At 47.1% G+C, this 20,109-nt stretch overlaps 1 protein-coding gene across 6 annotated transcripts in view; it reads left to right on the top strand.

Annotated features, from left to right (window-relative positions):
- The window catches only part of IRF1-AS1 (IRF1 antisense RNA 1), a 66,597-nt gene that overhangs the window by 31,362 nt on the left and 15,126 nt on the right, over positions 1 to 20,109 (top strand). For 3 of the 6 annotated variants that reach the window (XM_031935495.1, XM_023196562.3, XM_023196561.3), the window contains exon 3: positions 7,748 to 7,787. In XM_031935495.1, the coding sequence (XP_031791355.1) occupies positions 7,748 to 7,787 (40 nt within the window). Of the gene's footprint in view, positions 1 to 7,747; positions 7,788 to 16,186; positions 17,333 to 20,109 lie in introns of those variants that run through there. The other 3 variants (XM_023196542.3, XM_023196548.3, XM_023196557.3) reach the window with 3 other exon arrangements.

Below are 20,109 nucleotides of genomic sequence, written 5' to 3'. Positions count from 1 at the left end.
TGAAGTACGACATGGCCTTTACAGAGTAACATTTGTGTGTCAGAGGGGAATCAGTGTGGGAAGGCAGTTAACAACTGCTCAAAGTTTACTATAAAACAAAGCAGAAAATACATGCTGCAAAGGAGAAGCAGAAATGAAGGTCTTTCACTAGAATGGGGGATGGGGTGACAAAGGTGCTGTCAGTTCGAGGAAGAGGCCTTCACAAGTAATTGGGGGACTATGGAGGCTTCCCGAAAGAAATGGTATTGAACTGAACTTTGAAAGGTGGTTGAGATTACAATAGGCAGAAAATGGCTGAGAAGGGCAACCTGGGCTCAGAGAATGACTCACCCAGTGGTTCTCAAACTGTAGTGCAACCAGAATCACCTAGACTTGTTAAAACAGTTTGCTGGGTCTCACCCCACAGGCTCCAATTCAGGAGGTCTAACAAGTCCCAGGTAATGCTGATGCTTCTGGTCTGGGGACTATTCTTTAAGAACCCCTGGCTTAAGCCAAAGCCAGCCTGTCCAGTCAACTGCACCTCCCTTTGGGCACTGTGTTAAGTGAGTGAAGATCAAGATGAGAGGCAGGTGTGGACAGGTGGAGTGGGCCAGAGTCTGAGACCTTTGGCTACTCTCTGGGGAGTTTAGGCCTAATTCTGTGAACTTAATTTAGGGCCTCAATAGATGGACAAGGTGTAATGACCTGGTCTCTAGGGATGTCCCACTCCAGGATTTATGACATCCTCTACCTGAAGCTTAAAGCTGTACACACAGGCAGGTGATAAGTTCATACTGAGTTTGGTCCTACAGAGACAAGCCCTGGACTGTCCTCCACAGCATACCTGCCAAGGGAGACACAGTTTATACTGACAGACTGAAGTGATTGAAATAAGACATTATTTTAAATGTGCAGCATCAGGATTATTTGTAGCCGTGCATGCAGTGGAGATGGCAGGTGGAAGAGGAATCAGCCAATCTGACCATTCAGGCAAAAGCAGCAGTTTTGGTCTCAATAAAGAGATAATTGGTCTGTTTTGTTTTTGTTTGTTTTTTTCTCATATTCTAAGTCCCTCCCAGATTCCCAGGGGCAAGGATTTATACCACATCCCCAGTCCATTTTTGTCACTAGATCCAGGTAGTTTCCTCCAAGTGGTGTCTCTTTGGCTAAGAAAGGGAGAGTGCGCTGGGAGCGGTGGCTTACACCTGTAATCCCAGCACTTTGGGAGGCCGAGACAGGCAAATCACCCGAGGTCACGAGTTTGAGACCAGCCTGGCCAACATGGCAAAACCCCATCTCTACTAAAAATACAAAAATTAGCCAAGCGTGGTGGTGCCTGCCTATAATCCCAGCTACTCAGGAGACTGAGGCCAGAGAATCAATTGAACCCAGGAGGCGAAGGTTGCAGTGAGCTGAGATCGTGCCACTACACTCCAACCTAGGCAATGAGTGAGACTCTATCTCAAAAAAAAGGGAGGGAGTCCCGGAGGGAGAGTTCGTTGCCTGGGGAGGGAGCCCCCTCTACGGATGCTATGGATATCCTTGTCAGAACCATCCTGGTCAGGACACACTGGACACTGGCCATTTCCCTGATGACCCAGACATGCAAGGCGGATGCCGTCTGTCATCCTGTATAGTGGCTTTGGTTACACCTTCAATAAGCTGTACTTACTATCAATTCTCTGTAAAGTAGTCTACTGGTTGTGGTAGAGACGCAAGGATGGATCAGCCATGGACCCATCCTCCAGAAACATACAACATAATAAGAGGTGGGCGACATTAAAACCCTCCTACCTGGTGCCTGTTCCCTCCCTCTGCATCCCTGGCTTGAGTGTAGCTGCTGCTTCTCCCTAACGCCCTGATGCTGGAGGCTGGGAGCTCTCACTCATTCAGCCTTCACCTCAGCAGGTCTCGCAGGGGTCCTGGGCTCACAGGGGTGAGTATATCAAGATGCGTGTGGTCTGGTAGGGAGATAGGCCAGCTCCTGAGCAGGTGCTCTACAGCCATCATCCTGCTGCTGGGGCCACAATAGTCAACTCTGGGCTGCAGATCCCCAGGCCCCTTGCTGACTGGACTCCACACCGGTAGAGGGAACCTGGGGGCCCCCTTTGCCTCAGCCTATGCCAAACTAGAGGCCTCTGGGGGTCACAGCTGCTGCATGCACGATGATCCACGGGGAGACAGGATGGGCTGAGGTGAGTGCAGTGCCCTGCTGCCTACCCAGGCACCTCCTTCCTTTGGAAGCTCTGCCTGCCTTTTTCCTCAGGGACATGAGAATTGGCTCACTTCCTTCTCACCACCAACTCCCTTTTGCAAGAGAATCATCTAGAATAGAGCTGTTGGTCAAACTGTAAAATATTTGAAGACATTTATTCTGAGCCAAATATGAGTAACCAATGGCCTGTGAGGCAGCCCTTAGGAGATCCTGAGAGCATGTGCCCAAAGTGGTCAGGCCACAGTTTGGTCTTATACATTTTAGGGAGATACAGCCATCAATCAATGCATGTAAGATGTACATTGGTTCTGTCCAAAAAGGCAGGATAACTAGTTTGGGGGGTGGGGGTGGTTTCAAGTAATAGATGGATTCAAAGATTTTTCTGATTGACAATTGGTTGAAAGAGTTATTACCAATAGAAGGCAACAGAAAGGAATGTCTGGATTATTATAAGGGGCCATGGGGACCAAGGTTTTTGTTTTTTGTTTTTTGTTTTCTTTTTTTTTTTTTTTTTTTTTTTTGAGGCAGTGTCTCGCTCTGTTGCCCAGGTTGGAGTGCAGTGGTGCAATCTCGGCTCACTGCAAGCTTCACCTCCCAGGTTCATGCCATTCTCCTGCCTCAGCTTCCTGAGTAACTGGGACTACAGGTGCCCGCCACCACGCCCAGCTAATTTTTTGTATTTTTAGCAGAGACGAGGTTTCACCGTATTAGCCAGGATGGTCTTGATCTCCTGACCTTGTGATCCACCGGCCTCTGTCTCCCAAAGTGCTGAGATTACAGGTGTGAGCCACCGCCCAACTGGGGACCAAGGTTTTATTATGCAAATGAAGCCTCCAGGTAGCAGGCTTCAGAGAGAATGGATTGTAAATATCTCTTATCAGTCTTAAAGAGTCAGTAATTCCAAAAGGGAAGAGGGTATAATCAGGTATGTCTGGCTTCCCCTTCCCATCATGGCCTGAACTAGTTTTTCAGGTTAACTTTGGAATGCCCTTGGCTGAGAGGAGGGGTCTATTCAGACGGTTGGGGGTGCCTTGGAATTTTATTTTTGGTTTACAGAGCACAGGCCCAGAAATGAGAACCAGGTTTAGGTCTTGCTCTCCTACTCTCCACTGTGTGACTTGGGCAAGTCATCTAATCTTTCTAAGCCTCAGTTTTCTCATTTGTAGAATGGAAATAATGCCCTTGCTTACTTCATAGTGTCACTCAGAGGCACAGACGATGGAGAGGCAAAATTCTTGTCTTTAACTGCCCTGAAGCTTCAGGGAGGAGTTGGACAAGTACATACACAATGTGTTGCATACTACACCAGAGGTATGTCTGGGGTGTGGTAGTAGCAGAGTGGAGGTAAACCAGTTCTGCCCAACAAGAGGAGACTGCAAAGCATGGGGCATGGTGGAAGTAGCCCTCCAGGGCTTTGGACTCTAATATTTCTTAAACAGTGGAGTGTTAACTGTATTAAGTTTCATTTAGTCCCCCCAACAAACCTGTGAGATAGGTGTCATCCATTTTACATATGAGCAGCTGAGGCTCAGAAAGGATCATGCATTGGCTTGGCCTGGTATTTATAGAGCCCCTATTGAATGCTAAGGGGCGCAAATCTAAGTTCCTTCCTCGTGGAGCTCACATTCCACAGGTGAAGTCACTTGCCCAAGACGAGGCTGGAATGTCAGAGCCAGGATTCAAACCCTCATCTGGTGGCTTCTTACTTTACCCTAGAACTCACTAGCCCTCAGGACATCCTCTTACAGGGAGCATAGGCTTGTCTTTGCCAGCCCCTGTGGGGAATTTGAGGATTTAAGGGCAAGGCTGGGTCAGGGATAGGAGAGGCCCTGCTATTCCTATGGAACCTTCTGTTTCCCGAGCATTCCCTGGCAGCCCCTCCGCAAAGAGAGACTGAAGGCCTGACCGTGCCAATGTTTTCCCCAGGGAGGCAGGGCAGGAGAAGCTTCCCCAGGGGATTTCAAGGGAGGATGGAGGTGGTCTCTGTTTTGGGGTCAGAGAGTGACACCCTCTTCCTGCTGAGGTGGGGAATCCCCTTGGATTTCTCTGGGTTTATGGGAGAGGCCTATTGTTTTCCTACTGATCAGGGCCTCAGGGGAGGAAAACTCAAGACCTGGCACGTCACAGGACTAAATCAGCCTCTGGCATCTGAGTGCTCCTTAGGCTTGCGGCTCATTCCTGCCCTCTCATGCCCTCAGCCTCAGGCTGCCATGAGACCCGTGGCACTGCCACTGGGCAGTGATATTTTGTTTTAACCCAAGGAAATAAGAGATTGGCAAACCCCCTTCTCCAAGGAAAAAAATACAGGATTGTTCATTAGAGCATTTGCTCATAGTGAAAATCATAGGAAACAATGTAAATGGCCAATGTTTAGGAATTAAATAAAATATGGTAAAAATCTACATGTAATGAAATACTTTTAATGCAGCCATTAAAACTCATTATGTAGAAGAAAATTAATTTCATGAGAAGAGTGCTTTATAACAGATTTAGTCAAAATTCAGATCATAAAACGCAATGTACATGATCTCATTTTTAACCCAAGGAAATAAGAAAAAAAATACCTGTATGTGTGCATAGAAGAATGTCTAGAAGGATGCATCCAAAGTTAATTGTAGTTATTTCTGGGTAGTAGAATTATACGTTTTCTCCTGTTTTCAATATTTCCAAGTTTTCTTCAGTGAAAATGCATGCATTTTGTAATCATGGATAAAAAGTTCCCACAGTGTGTATGGGCGAGAGAAGGATTGTTTCCTTTTGGCTTTGCACTTAGATGGCCCAAGGCCTTGGCCTTGTTCCAGGAGTGCAGCTATTGTAGAAGCCACCGGGAAGACTGGGAGCAGCAGAGGAGAGGCCAGCTTGAGGAGAATAAACTGGGCATCACTGTCCAGGTGTCATCCTAAATGTCACCTCCCAGAAAGGCACCTCACCACACAACCTGGCCAAAGGAGGTCACTCCCACACTTATTCTCTACATTTCACCCCAGCTTGCTGTCTTCATAGCACCCGTCCGCATCTGAAGTTATCTGGCTGCATATCCATTTCCTTGGTGATTATTTATCTCCTCCACAGAAGGCAAGCTCTCCAAGAGCAGAGTCCCTGTCTGTCTTGCTCACTTACTTCTCATCTAGAGAAAGGACCCAAGCCAGATCTTGGTCAACAAGCAACTGAGGACTTGCTCAGCAGCCCCAAGCTATGGGCATTTATCCTAAGGCTACACACAGCAGTGAGAAAAAGGAAATAATTTCTTAGCAATCTGGAAACAGGTGGAGAGCTGGCTTATAGGACCAGACCTGGGTGGTGCTTAGCAACCTGGAGGACCTGGCCCAGTGTTAGTAACAACAGTGGCCACATACAGGTGTTGAGGAAGTACCAGCTTTGTGTTTTCTCTTAAGGTAGAACCAATGTAGGTTAGATCCCTCTCCCTCTGCTTCCAGCCCTCCTGCTGCCACCAGCCAACTCCATCCCTCAGCTGCCAACTTCAGCTCTTCTCTTTAGAACCTTCTGTAGTCAGGTTCTCACTCCAACCGTTCCACTGAATCATCCCTGACCAGGACCACCTGTGACTCCAAGAAGCTATATCTCTGTCTTCATATTATTAAATAGTTGACCTCTTATAGTGGACTATGCCATCCTCCTCAGAAGTCTTTCTGCAGGTTTCCCTCCTACTGTACTTGCTAGTCCTTTTCAGTCTCTTTTGCTGAGCCACTGAATGGGGCTCGGCCCTTGCACAGCTTCCCTATTTTTTTTTTCTTTTCTTTCTTTTTTTTTTTTTTTTTTGAGACAGAGTCTTGCTCTGTCACCCAGGCTGGAGTGCAATGGCGTAATCTCCACTCACTGCAACTGCCGCCTCCCAGGTTCAAGTGATTCTCCTGCCTCAGCCTCCCGAGTAGCTGGGTTACAGACACCCACCACCACACCCAGCTAATTTTTGTATTTTTAGTGGAGACGGAGTTTCACCACGTTGGTCATGCTGGTCTCAAACTCCTGACCTCAGGTGATCCACCCGCCTTGGCCTCCCAAAGTGCTGGGATTACAGGCGTGAGCCACCGCGCCCAGCTGACAGCTTCCCTATTGACATCCACCCTCTTGGTGATCTCATCCTGTGTCACAGCTTTAAAGAACTATGTGCTGAGCACTCACAAGTACTCATTTCCAGCCTGGACCTCTCCCCAGACTCACAGTTCCACCTACCTACAGTCTTCTCCACTTAAGTGCCTAAAAGGCATCTCACACTTATGTCCAAAACCACATTCCTTATCTTCCCACAAAACATGCTCCATCTATAGGCTTCCATTCAGAAAATGGCAATTCCATCCTCCCAGTTGCTCAGGCCAAAACTGGGAATCTTCCTGCTGCTCCCAGCCAACTCTGTCCCGTAGTTCACAGCTTCAACTCCTTTCTTTTTAACCTGCCCCAGTCAGGTTCTAATCCCATTCTTTTTAATCTCTCACTTCCAATCCATCAGCAAATCCTCCATGCTACTGCTCTGGTCCAAGCCACCATTGTCTCTTGCTGAGATTTCTGCCACAGCCTCCTAACTGGTTATACTCTCTCTCAGTTTATTCTCAACACAGCGTCCAGAGTGATCCTGTTAAAATGTGAGTCACATCATGTCACTTCTCTGTAAAAAACCCTCTAGTGGCTCCTGTCTCGGAATCAGAGCCCAAGTTCACACAAGGACCTCCCTTGAATGCCGTGAATACTGTGGAGCCTCTCGCTACCTCTCTGATCCCTCTCCTACTTCTCCCTTATTCGTTCTACTCTGGCTGCACCACCTTCCTCACTGATCTGTTAACACGTCAGACAGGCCCTCACTGCCAGGCTGTTGCACTTGCCATTCCCTCCACCTGGCAAGCTTCTTCCCCATTAATTCTCAGGGCTTATGTCCTCACTCTTTTCAGGTAACTTTGTTCATAATTTCCCTTCTCAGGGGTCTAGACTTCTCTGGACACACATTTTAGAATTTTGACACCCCTTCTTACCTTCTGCCCCAATATTCCCTACCCCTCTGTCCTGCCTTATTTTTTCTCCCTAGGACTTACCACTTCTGATTCCTATATTTTTAATTTATGTATTTTGTTAGTTTTTGGTCTCTTCACTACAACCACCCCCCACCGCCCCATCCGGTAGACTGCAGGCTCCATGAGGGCAGGGTGTTAACATTTTTTGTCCAATGCTGTATTCCCAGAGCCCTAAGACAGTGCCTGGCATATAGTAGGTGCTCAGTAAATAGCTGATGAATATCCATGAAAGTGAATGAAGGGACAACTTATTTTTTATACAAGGCCTTGAGACAAAAGGGAAAGGGCACTGAGGTTTCTGCCAGTATAGGAGCATTAACAGACCACATGAGAAAGAAACCCTCTGAGTGGAGAATGCACCTGGGTGGAAGCTTGTGCCTGTGTCTGCCCTGGGCCAGCATGCTGCCAACTCACACCTCAGTGGCTTTCAAAGAACTCGCCACAGATGGGCTCTCATCTTTCAACTTCCATCCAGGCTTACTTTGTTCAAAGGCCCACCTTCAATCATTTACTTTCCTTGTTTTTGCAGGTACCAGAGTTCGTAGCGCATTGGAGGAAAACACATCAAGGTAAGAAAACAATAAGACCACGTCTTGTTTGGGACTTCCCAACCCAGCCTTGGAAACTGTCCAAGGAAGACCAGGGTGCTAAGTTTTGGCAGCTGGATAAAGGGAAGGCCCAGGAGACTTTGTGTTGACTTCCTGGATAGAGTGAGAGTCCTGGGGACAGTGAGGCAGCTCAGTATAGTCAGTGATGGCTGTGAGGTCTTCAGACTCAGGAAGACAGCGTTTCACTTGAGAAAATGTGGCAGCCTCCCCCAAGCCAGTTGGTTGTGGGCCCATAGCATGGCTCTCCTGCCCTGCCTTCCCTACCTCCCTCTGGGTCTCCCCTTCCTCACTTGCCCAGAAGTGCTGCCTGGCCCACTGAAGGCATAGCAGGCTTCTGCACAGGGTCTAGGGCTTTCTTTTTTTCTGAGATGGAGTCTCGCTCTGTCACCAGACTAAAGCACAGTGGTGCAATCGCGGCTCACTGAAACCTCCGCCTCCCGGGTTCAAGTGATTCTACTGCCTCAGCCTCCCAAATAGCTGGGACTACAGGCACACGCCACCATGCCCAGCCAATTTTTGTATTTTTAGTAGAGACGGGGTTTCACCATGTTGGCCAGGATGGTCTCGATCTTTTGACCTCATGATCCGCCCACCTCAGCCTCCCAAAGTGCTGGGATTACAGGCATGAGCCACCACGCCTGGTCTTTTTTTTTTTTTTTTTTTTTTTTTTTTTAAAGCAAGACTGGTTTAGTTCAAAAGGTGTATACTAAGATCTTCCTAGTATAGGGCTTCTCTGATTCTGTGTTTAATCTCAGTCCAAATTTTGTTAAGATCCTCAGCAAATAAATGGATGTGGGAAATGTGTGATTGGGAGAGAGGCAGCTTTTAAAAATGTGTCTGGCTTTTGACCATGCAATTTCACTTTCCAGAATTTATTCTAGGAAAATACTCATACTTGTGCAAAGTTTATGTACAAAGATAGTTATAACGGCATTGTTTATCATTTACAAAAAGGAAACATCTGAAAGCCCAACAGAAAGGAATTGGTTATTCCATGTTGGCACATTCATACAAGGGAATGTCATTAGGCAGAATGATGAAAATATATATTGATGAGAAAGATATTTGAATGTACCATTTTTAAAAAAAAGAAATGGAAAATCTTACAAACCATTCAAGGAAAGTGACTTTGGACTCAACCTGAAGGGTTGAAATTGAGCTTAGTCTCTTAATCAACTTGGGAACTCAGGCAAGTAATGTGATCTCCCTAAACTTGTTTCCTGCCTGTAAATGGGGCACAATAACACCTAGCTTGTGAAGTTGGAAGGATTAAGAGAGATTAACACATCTAAAGGCCTCAGCACAGCCCAGTAGGTGATGATTGCTCAGTAGCTGGGTGCTTAGATGAGACATGGACTGTGATAGTATTTTTACCTATTTATAAGCCTGGAAACATTCTGGAAATTCATACACCAGCAGTGGAGTTTTCTGACTAATCAAATCATGGATGATTTTTAATATTTTCTTATTTTTCTACAAAGAATAGCTCCTGCTTATCTCAGGATGGTACAGTTTTTAAAAAGTGACAATTTAAAAGGTTAAAAAAAAAGTAACAATTTAAAAGGTTTAAAAAAAAAAAGTGCATTTCAGCAGGTAAGTTTGTTAAGTGATCCCTGCACAGAGCTCTGGAGAACTGAGGGAGAGGTGGGAAAGAAAGGGAATAGGAAGAACAGTGGGTAGAGGAAAAGAAAGAAGGGGAGGTCAGACCCCAGGGCTAGTGGCCGAGGAGATGCCCCTCAGCGGTAACGCTGGAGCCCCAGCAAGCGTGTATGTGTCCTCCCATCCCCTGTGATTGGCACCTCCCAGGGGAGCTCCAGGTAGGAGATGGTAACCCAAGGCTCATCTGTCCCAGCTTCTGCTGACAATAAATGTGTACAGCCTCTTTTAGCTGCTGAGACAGTCTGACTGTGGCACATCCAGGGAGAGGCCCTGTGGCTCTAGTCCTGGGCCTGGCTCATCCACCTTCGGTAAACCCAGCATTTTTTTCCACGTCCTCAGTACGAGAGGCAGGGCATCCTAGTGAATTCCCAGAAGTAATTCTAAAAGGATTAGCACCTCTCTTCTTTAGCAGCCCAATAGGATCTATACCCAAGAGACAGGTCTCCCAAGCAAATACAGGCTGCCAGGAAAGGGAAATAGTGACCACCTAAGGGCTGCCATTCCTGGCTCTCATCCCCACCCACACCCCACCAACTGCCTTAGTGGCCTGTGACATCAGGAGGAACCCTTCCATGCTGATGGTGCTTATGCCCACCTGTGCCAGTTCATTGAGTATTCTTAGAGAGACATGACTCTTCTATATAAGCGAATTTTCCAAATTATTAAATTTGATCCCATCACATTGCAGTTTTAAAATTGTACCCATTTTAAATTAATTTCTATTTCATCAAATTTATCAAAATAATGCACAAATTCAAAATGGCTGGAAGAGTTGATTTTGAATGTTGTCACCACAAAGAAATGACAAGTGTTCAAGGTGATAGATATGCTAATTACCCTGATTTGATCATGACACGCTATATGTATGTCTAGAAACATCACACTGCACTGCAATTATTATGTGTCCATTAAAAATAAAATAAAAAATAATACATACGTATGGTTTAAATATCAATTGTACTGAGAAGCCCATAATAAAAATCCCTTCCCCACCTTTCGCAGTTTCCCTCTCTATAGGCTACCTCTTTCAACCATTTACTGATTTCCATTTCTGTTTATACTATTTTTTGATCTACCAATTTTAGGCATTTGTTGACTTCTTGTGGTAGATGAGGATTGAACTTTCCTACAGAACCATCCCCACTTTTCCTCCCTCCATCCTTCCAATAAGAACATAACACAATCTGTGGTTAACTCATTAGTGAGTGTGGACATATTTGTCACTGCTGAGTTATGTAGCATCTTTGAGTTCTGGAAGATTTTCTTATATTATTTCTTTAATAATTTTCTTCCTTCTATTGTATCTGTTGGATCATCTGGATTAATGTTTTAGTTTCCTTATATTTTCTCTCCTGCTTTTCATCTCTTTGCCTTTTTGGTCTATTTTCTTGGGAAACCTTCATTGACTTCATACTCCAACCCTTCTGTTGATTTTTTTTTTTTTAATTTTGGCTTTCTTTTTCTAATATCCTAGTACTCATTCTTGTTCTGCCTGTTCTTTTTCAAAAATATCACATTCTTTTTTATGCATATACTGTCTCTATCTTATTCTTCTTGACGCACTATTTATTTTTCATTTGTCCATTTGTCTTAATAGTCTTCTAGTCTCTATTTTGTTTTTGTTTCCAACTGGAGGTGGCAGCAGTGGCGGGGCTGGTGGTTGTTGCTGTTGTTCTTCTTCTTCGTCTTCCTTCTTCTTCCTTCTTCTTGTTCTTCCTTCTTTCTTCTCCTTCTTCTTCTTCTTCTTCCTCCTCCTCCTCCTCCTCCTCCTTCCTTCTCCTCCTTCTTCCTCCTTCTTCCTCCCTCCTCCTCCTCCTCCTTCTTCTTCTTCTCCTCCTCCTTCTTCTTCTTCCTCCTTCTTCTTTCTTCTTCTTCTCCCTCTCTCTGTCTCTCCATCTCTCCTTGTTGGAGGCTTTCCTTAAATGCCAAATATCTCAGCTATCTGCTGGTATTTATTAATGGAGCAATAAGAGGCTGAACTAAACTCTGCTTAGGCAGAATTTATCAACTGGGGTTCACTACAGGAAGCAAGCCAGTCTTTTAGTTAACAAGCCTCCAATGAGCACCTTTTTCTTTTTTTGAGATGGAGTCTCGCTCTGTCACCTGGGCTGGAGTGAAGTGGTGCGATCTTCAGCTCACTGCAAGCTCTGCCTCCCAGGTTCACGCCATTCTCCTGCCTTAGCCTTCCGAGTAGCTGGGACTACAGGTGCCCGCCACCACGCCCGGCTAAGTTTTTGCATTTTTAGTAGAGATGGGGTTTCACCGTGTTAGCCAGGATGGTCTCAATCTCCTGACCTCATGATCTGCCCACCTTGGCCTCCCAAAGTGCTGGGATGACAGACATGAGCCACTGCACCTGGCCATGAGCACCTTTTCTCTAGAGCTAGGTTTCTCGGCCTTGGTACTAGTGACATGTTGGACCAAAGAATTCCTTGTTGTCAGAGGCTGTCTCGTGCACTATAGAATGTTTAGCAGCACCAGTGACTTCTATCTACTGAATGCCAGTAGTAACCCCCCTCCCAGAGATGTGATAACCAAAATGTCTGTAAGCATTGCCAGATGTCCCCTGGGGGACAAAGTCACCCTGTTGAGAACCACCACCCTGAAGCCATTCTGCTCTCAAGAGAAGCATTCTAACTCCTAGTTCTAGTTATTGATCACTACATAACAAACCACCCCGAAACTTAGTAGCATAAAACAACGACCATTTTTAGGGCCACTGTCAAGGATTCAGAAGGGCACGGCTCTTCTCTGTTCTACAATGGCTGGGATGACTGGAATGACTGGAGGTGACTGGAATGACTGGGAGTTGGAACAGCTGGGGCTGAAGGGTCCACTTGTAAGATGGTTGTTCACTTGGCAAAGAGAGCTAGAAGGCTGGGCTCAGCTGTTGAGAGACTACACATGGTGTCTCCAGCACCATGGCCTGGTCACTGGGCCTCTTATGAGGCAGCTCAAGTCTCTGGTGTGAGTGTTCTGGCCAGCAAAACAGAAGCTGCATGGCTGTGTATGTCCCAACCTTGGAAGTCACATAGCTCATTTCCACTGTAGTCAGAAATCCACACAGGTTCAGGGAAGGAGACACAGACCCACCTCTCCATTGGAGAAAAGTCAAAGAATTTGCAACCATCTTTTAAATTCACCATACCCTCATCAGAGTGATATATACCTGGGGTGGGGCGGGGCAAGGTAAGTGGGTGGGACATTGAGTCCCACACTTCGTTCTTCAGACTTTTCCCTCACCTCCATTTTCACCTCTGTATTCATCTGCCTTCCCTCCTGCCTGTCTCTCTCCTGTTCAGTGTCTTTGTCTCCAGCTGTGTGGGGCAGGGTGCGGAGGGGAGACCTGGGGAGGATTTCAACCAGTTTTCTGCATTCATTCCCCTCACTAGCTGCTGTACCTCAGCCCCACCATCCACAACACCTGGTCTCCCCAAGCCTGAGCTCCTCCTGCAGGGTTCCATGGGTAAAGCGGCTTGCCTTCTGTCAGTGTGCCCCGTCTGCAAGCCCTTCAGAGCCTAGCTTCCTCTATGTCAGTCATTATTCCTCTACCTGCCTCCCAGCTTCCTGGAGTTTGGGGAACTCTTTCAGCCACTCATGTCTCCTTTACCATTCCCTTTGCCTTCGAGAGTTAATACCATTTGGTTTTTTGTTTGTGTGTCTGTTTGTTTGTTTGAGATAGAGTCTCGCTTTGTGCCCAAGCTGAAGTGCAGTGGCACGATCTTGGCTCATTGCAACCTCTGCCTCCCGGGTTCAAGTGATTCTCATACCTCAGCCTCCCGAGTACCTGGGACTACAGGCGTGTGCCACCATGCCCGACTACTTTTCGTATTTTTAGTAGAGATGAGGTTTCACCATGTTGGCCACTTCTGATCTCAAGTAATCCATCCTCCTCGTCCTCCTAAAGTGCTGGGATTACAGGTGTAAACCACCACGCCTGGCCCCATTTGATTTTTCTAAGAGATAGGGTATCACTTTGTTGCCCAGACTGGAGTACAGTGGTGTGACCATAGCTCACTGCAGCCTCAAACTCCTGGGCTCAAGTGATCCTCCCACCTCAGCCTCCTGAGTAGCTGAGACTCCAGGTATACACCACCACACCCAGCTAATTTTTTTTTTTTTTTTAAAGACAAAGTCTTGCTATGTTGCCCAGGCTGGTCTAGAACTCCTGGACTCAAATGATCCTCCTGCCTTGGCCTACCAAAGTGCTGAAAGTATAGGCGTGAGCTGCTGCACCTGGCCGCATTTGATTTCTAAACTAGCATTTTAGTGGTGCTTCAGGATAGAAAGGAAACTGGGAGTGTAAATAACTGACGTGTTTGAACTGGAAACCCTGTTGTACCTCTCTTGTATGGATCTGTCTCTACATTGTGTTATAGTCTTCCCTGACCTGTAACAGCTCTGTGAAGCAGTACAGTGACATTTAAACTTTTGTTGATCATTCAGAGTCCTCTTTATGAAAATACTTGTTTACCTTGGAATTATTAAGCTATTAAGCTATTACCTTGGAATTACTAAGTAGAGCTATTTGTTCCTCCATAATGAGGACCCCAATCATTTTGCTGGGATTCTTCAAACCTTTCTTCATGGTCGCCTCTGTCCCTGGCTGCCTCTCATCCTATATATTCGTGGTGAGAGTGCCACATTGCAGCATGTTAGCTTCTGATGTATCTTTTCAAATGCCCCGGTGACTCTGCTGGGCATTCTTTGTTTGCCATCCCCCGACACATCTCTGCTCCCGTTGATTTTCTGCCCTTTCCCACACCTCCCAGGGTTTGACCTTTGCAGATTCCATCAGCCAGGCTCCAGGTCCCCATGCTTCCAGTTGGGTTTGGCCATTTGAAGACCCCTCCCCTGACCAGAGGTTGGAGGCTGGGAGGGGAAATGGGAGGTGCTTTATCTCCCCAGCTCCCTCCCTTGCCAGGTCTTAGGGCAATAGTGCCTGTGTTTTTTACCCTAAAACCACAGCTCCTGCTGGCAACCCCCTCCTACAGGTCTCTCTGGGTTCCGGGAGCCCTCTCGCCTCCTTCCTGGGGATTGGTGGTCACAGCTCCTACTGTTGCTGGCTGCAGGGTGCTTCACCTTTCCTTGAGGGTTTCTCTTCATCTTGCTCATCCTTGGAAACAGTCCCTTCCTCAGTCTCTCCTGTTACCAGTGGAGTGTGCATCTGCTTCCTGCTGGGACTGTGATTGATACAGGAACCTTTTCTGATTTGCATCTAAAACAAGAATACTCAAGCAGAGAGGGTATGAGCTTTAAAAAAAATAAAACAAGACTGAATAGTCCCTGAGTGAGCCCTGAGAGACTCTCTTCATTGAGAGTCTGGGTATGGGCTTTGTGACTTATCTAGGCTACTCAAGGGCTTTTGTTTGTTTATTCATGTCGATGTTTTTAACCATAATGCAGATAATAGAGGGCAATAAATTAGTGACTTACATACTTACTGGACTGATTTGAGAAGGAAAATAAGCATGTAAATAAAAGGAAGCCAGGAGAGAGAATTTATGATGACTCAGAAGTTATAGGACAGGGCCAGGTGCAGTGGCTGATGCCTGTAATCCCAGCATTTTGGGAGGCTGAAGCAGTAGATCACTTGAGGTCAGGGGTTCGAGACCACCCGGCCAACATGGCAAAAACCCGTCTCTACTAAAAATACAAAAATTAGCCAGGCATGGTGGCGGGTGCCTGTAATCTCAGCTACTCAGGAGGCTGAGGCAGGAGAATCACTTGAACCTGGGAGGCATCGAGTCACTGCACTCCAGCCTGGGCGCCAAGAGCAAAACTCAGTCTAAAAAAAAAAAAAAAAAAAAAGGTTACATGACAGGCTTAAAATATCAGCAGTGGTTTTGGGAAATGACTAAATAGCTTCCTGGATAGCAGATCTTTGCTAGAAGGGTCAGATCTGGGTCTGGAAGGTGAAGTTGGATGTTTATATTCTACCAGGCCTGATATTAGGAGTCCCTCAGGTGGGACCCACCCGACTTACGTGTTTCCAGGTCAGTTTTGCTTCATGATGCAAAAGTGCCATGTGCTTGTCTGTCCATGGGGATGAGGACACACCAGAGCCCAGAGGCCTAGGCCTTGCCCACAGTCACACTTCATACCCCCAGATGCCCCCGAGGAAAATCAGGAGCCCAGTTCCCTGCATCACTCTCTTGCAAGGATATTTCCTGGATTTGCCTGCCTCCCTTACTCTCCTGGTCCCAGTCAGCCCTGGTTTTTTTTAATTTGTGTATTTCGAAGTACATGTGTCTCTAGGGAAAAAAAAAAAAAATGAAATCTAGAACTCCTCCTGGCCACCCGTTTCCTGAAGCATGAAAAGAAAACATTTCATAAATGCTTTGTAAAGAAGACAACAGGAAGGGGTAGTGTCACTGGCTGGCAAGAGCTGCTGTTGTGGTATTTCACAGACAAGGGAGGTGACGTGGCACATGGGAGCTGAGGTCCCAGCCAGGGGCCGAACAGGTAGACTCCTCAGGACCCTCCCTCCCTACTGGACAGAAGGAAAAGGCCTAGGGGACATTGCCCCCATTTCCCAGAGAGGAGGCTGAAGCCAGTGAAGTGAAGAGTTGCAGCTTCAGTGGGGAGATACCGTTATGCCCCGCCTGTCTTATTCATGCTTCTTTTCCTGTAGGGATTTTTTTTTACATGGCTACCCTTGAGTGATAGAGCCTTCATCAGCTTAGCTTGTCCTCTTGCAGCCTACGCTACTCTGTGCCCTTTAGCCAAGCAAGCCTAGCTGAGGCCCCGCAGCGTCCCTGCCCAGCAGAGCTACAGGAGGCTCCAGGCCCCTTCCTGTTCACTCTTGCTCCATAGACGCCACGCTGCAAAGCAGATGTGCAGGGACACCACCTGAAGACCTAGCCTGCAGCTTAGCCCCACACGCCGTGGATGCTGGAGATCCCAGAGGGCCAAGGGAAGCTGGTTGAGGCCTCTCTGCACTGCCCCTCCCACAGCAGGAGGTTCATGGCCCATGCATTTCTGGGAGGGTTGACAGGGCCCAGGTGGGTGGAATACCTGTCTGTGAGCCCCATGTCCTGTCTTGTCCCAGCTGCCTGTAGTTTGACCCAAGTATGCTAGAGGTCAGCCATTGCTAGGGAGGCTGCCACTAACCACACAAAAAGGAAGGAAAATTCTCAGCCACAGCACTGAGAGCTGAGCCTGACGTGGTCCTCAGCAAGATGTTGCAAGTTCCTAATCTGAACACAGAGGCCAGGGAGTAAGCATCATCTGGAGCCCAGAACTGACTGTCATTACCCACAAACATAAACACCCTGAGTCAGGCCTTTTCTCCCCACCCTGCTGAGGTTGTCCGAGCCCCAGCACTGGCTCTGCCCTGGGTGGCAGCCCCTGGGAAGCCCAGCTGCCACTTCTCTACCAATGGCCCTGTAGAAGCTGCGCTCAGTGATCCACTTCCTGCGGTGGGGCTGGGCCCACCTTGTTGCCATTACACCCTGTTACAAACTGACGCAACCAGCTTTCAACAGACACTGCCAAGGAAGATACACATTACAACAGCATGCTGCAACACCTCTGCCCATGCAAGACAACAGCAGCCCACATCCAGAAAACGGACATCTTCCCACCCCACTGGCTCACTCCACTGAGCTGGAAGTGGCCTTTGTCAGGACCCTTTGAGGTCTTGAGTGGATCTACTTTTCCCAAGATATTAAACCAGTGACTTTCAATCCTGGCTGCACATTACTGTCATCTGGATATTAAAAAATATTGATGCCTGGATCTTGCTCCCACCCAAAAGAATCTGACTGGATTGATGGGGGTTTCAAAAATTTTTTAAGTGTTTGTTAAAGGATGACATATATGCAAAAAAAAAAAAAAAAAAAAAAGCACAAACCATAAGTGTAAAGCTCAGTGAATTTTCACAAATGAATTTACCCCGAGTAACCAGCATCCAAATCATGAAACACAACATCACCAGCAACCCCTGGCACCCCTTCTGCTTACTACTTGACTCCAAAGGCTAACGTCCATTCTGTCTTCTAATGGTATGGAATCGTTTCTCCTGTTTTCAAACTTTATATGATGTAAATGGAATCATGCAGTATATATCCTCTTGTTATGTTCGTGAGATGATTCATCCAAGTTGTTACTTAGAGCTGCAGTTTATTCACTCTTCTTGCTATAGGGTATTCCACTCTATGGATATTCCTCAATTTCTCTATCCGTTCTACTGTGATGGATTTTTGGATATTCGAGTTATTATTTACAGTTCGGAACTATTATGACTATTGCAATGACATGCTAGTGTGTATTTTTGGAGCACATTTATATCCATTGCTGGGCAAGTATGGATATGAGTATGTTCAGCTTTAGTACCTGTGCCAAATAATGTTCCCAGGTGGCTGTACCCATTTACATTCCCTCCAGCAATGTATGAGAGTTCTGGTTGCTTCACATTTTTGCCAGCCATTGATATTTTCTATCTTTTTCATGTTAGCCATTCTGGCAGGTATGTAGCGATATCACAATGTGGTTTGAATTTGCATTTCCCTGATGACTAATACAGCTGAGCAACTTTTCGTATGTTTGTTAGCCATTTAGATCTTCTCTTTGCAAAGTGCTTGTTGGAATATTTGGACATGAGTATTTTTTAAAAGCTCCTTAGGTAACTCTACTGTGTAGCCAGGGTGGAAAACCACTGAACTAAAACCACAAATTAGTATCTGTGGCTCCCTTTCTTCATGCTTTGCCCTTGAACTTAGAGCATTTTGGATCTGCGAGGACCTCATGGAACTGGGAAAAGATTATCTTCACTCCTTACTAAGATGAGACTGTCAGGAAGAAGCGAGAGATTGGAGCTGGCAGTTAAGAATCTTTAGGAATGTGACCTCTGCTTCAGAAGGGTCTGGGGAGGGCCTGTGGTGTCCACAGCTGCCACAGACATTTCCTAGCCACAAAAATGGCCTCGTGGTCTCCCCAGAGCTCCAGGCAGTCATGGCGAGGAAGCGGAGGACCCCATGCCAGGTACTTCCCAGTTTCTAGGCCAACATGAATGGGACACAGTTCATATGGGGTTGTGGTTAGACTGGGGATAGTGGAGCATGTGTTCTGGGGACCTGCGTGTGGCCAAGGGAGGCCTGCTGTCTGTGGCCTTTGTCCCAGATAGGAAATCAGCCAGTGGGACTCTCCTGCATGGGTCCAGGCCTGGCTAGCTCTTGAATTCTGTGGGTTTGCATGTGGGTCCTTACACATGCGTCCTAGAGCAGGGTCCCAGGGGGCCACCCCACCCCTCCTTGACCCCTCACTCCTCTGAGCTGGGAAACACATGGCATGAGAGAACATACTGTGGCTTCTAACGACATCGTGTCTTGATTGCATCCCCATTGCATCGTCTGGGCTCATCTCATCCCCACCTCTGGACTGTAACATCATCCCAGGGACTGCCAGACACTCCTCTGTGCTCCCCCACAGCGAGTATAATGCCATTTGGTAATTCAGTACAGCCTCTTCCAACTTGAGAAGGAAGATGCAATAAAAAAAAACAGACCACACATGGAGTCAGCATGTCCTTCCCTCAGTCTTGAGCCGTGCAGGTGTCGCGCTGAGCTGCCCCGTGTGGGCTCCATGTTGGCACACATCAGTTGCAAGGGGCTCTGTGCAGTGAGTCTGGAGTTGGACCACTGGCTGGGGGCTGGGATGCTAGTGCCTGGACTGAGTGTGCACAGAGGCCCCTCAGGCAGAGCCACGGTGGGCGCTGAACCTCCTGGTGGAGTTCACCGCAGTAACCAGAGCTCAGTGGGAGGGGCTAGCCTATCAACACCTGTCCTGTGTGCTTTTTGAAAAGAGCAGGGTCTACCTTCTGTCAACTGAAGTCCTGCCAGCTGCATGGCATGAGATGAAGGACAAGGTGGCACATGAGCAAAATTGACATTTTGGAGGCTGTTAGGCTCAGAGCCAACCCTGGGCTCCGTGTAGTGCCATGATTCATGGATTCAGGCCCATCTTGGAAATTGCTCAGGGCATAGAGCACTCATTTCTGATAGTCCAAGTACAGGTATTAGGATTCCCCTAATTGGCCCAAATGGTGGCCTGCACCAACCAGCGACCAGAGTGCTGTCTGAATCTGGAATAACAGGAAGAACAGGCCTCCAGCAATGTAGGAGAGTTCCCCATGCAGTGTACTTCCCATTCTTACCAGCAGTTGGTATTGTCTGTCTTTTTCACATTGGCCATCTGAGTCTCATAAAGAGTGTCCTCTCCTTCCACTGAGCCCGCATCCCAGCCTTTCCCTTTTCTTCAGGGGCCTCTCCCCAGCAATTACGCCCTTCCATTCTCTCAACCAGGGAATCTTCAAACTCTTCTTCTCCACTGGCTCCTGCTGTGCTCCTGTCTCCATCACCTGTGTAATGCTTCCTGCCATCCTGCCTTCCCCGTGGAGTACAGCCATGCTGTCTGCTTCTCACAGCCAAGATTCTGGAAAGAAATGTCGCCTTTTTCCTCATCATCAACCACTCATTTATTCAGGAAGTGTTTCTTTTACACTTGCCTGTGCTGGGCATGGCAGCAATGCAGCAGTGAACAAAACCACCAGCTCTGGTCTCATGCAGCTTATAATCAAATAGGGAGACAGACATAAATGATTAATAGATGCTCCTGTAATGGT

The sequence above is a fragment of the Piliocolobus tephrosceles genome, chromosome 4, assembly GCF_002776525.5.
Source record: "Piliocolobus tephrosceles isolate RC106 chromosome 4, ASM277652v3, whole genome shotgun sequence".
Lineage (NCBI taxonomy): Eukaryota > Metazoa > Chordata > Mammalia > Primates > Cercopithecidae > Piliocolobus > Piliocolobus tephrosceles.
Note: the sequence above shows the minus strand (reverse complement) of the source record. Positions and strands in the feature narration are given on the sequence as shown.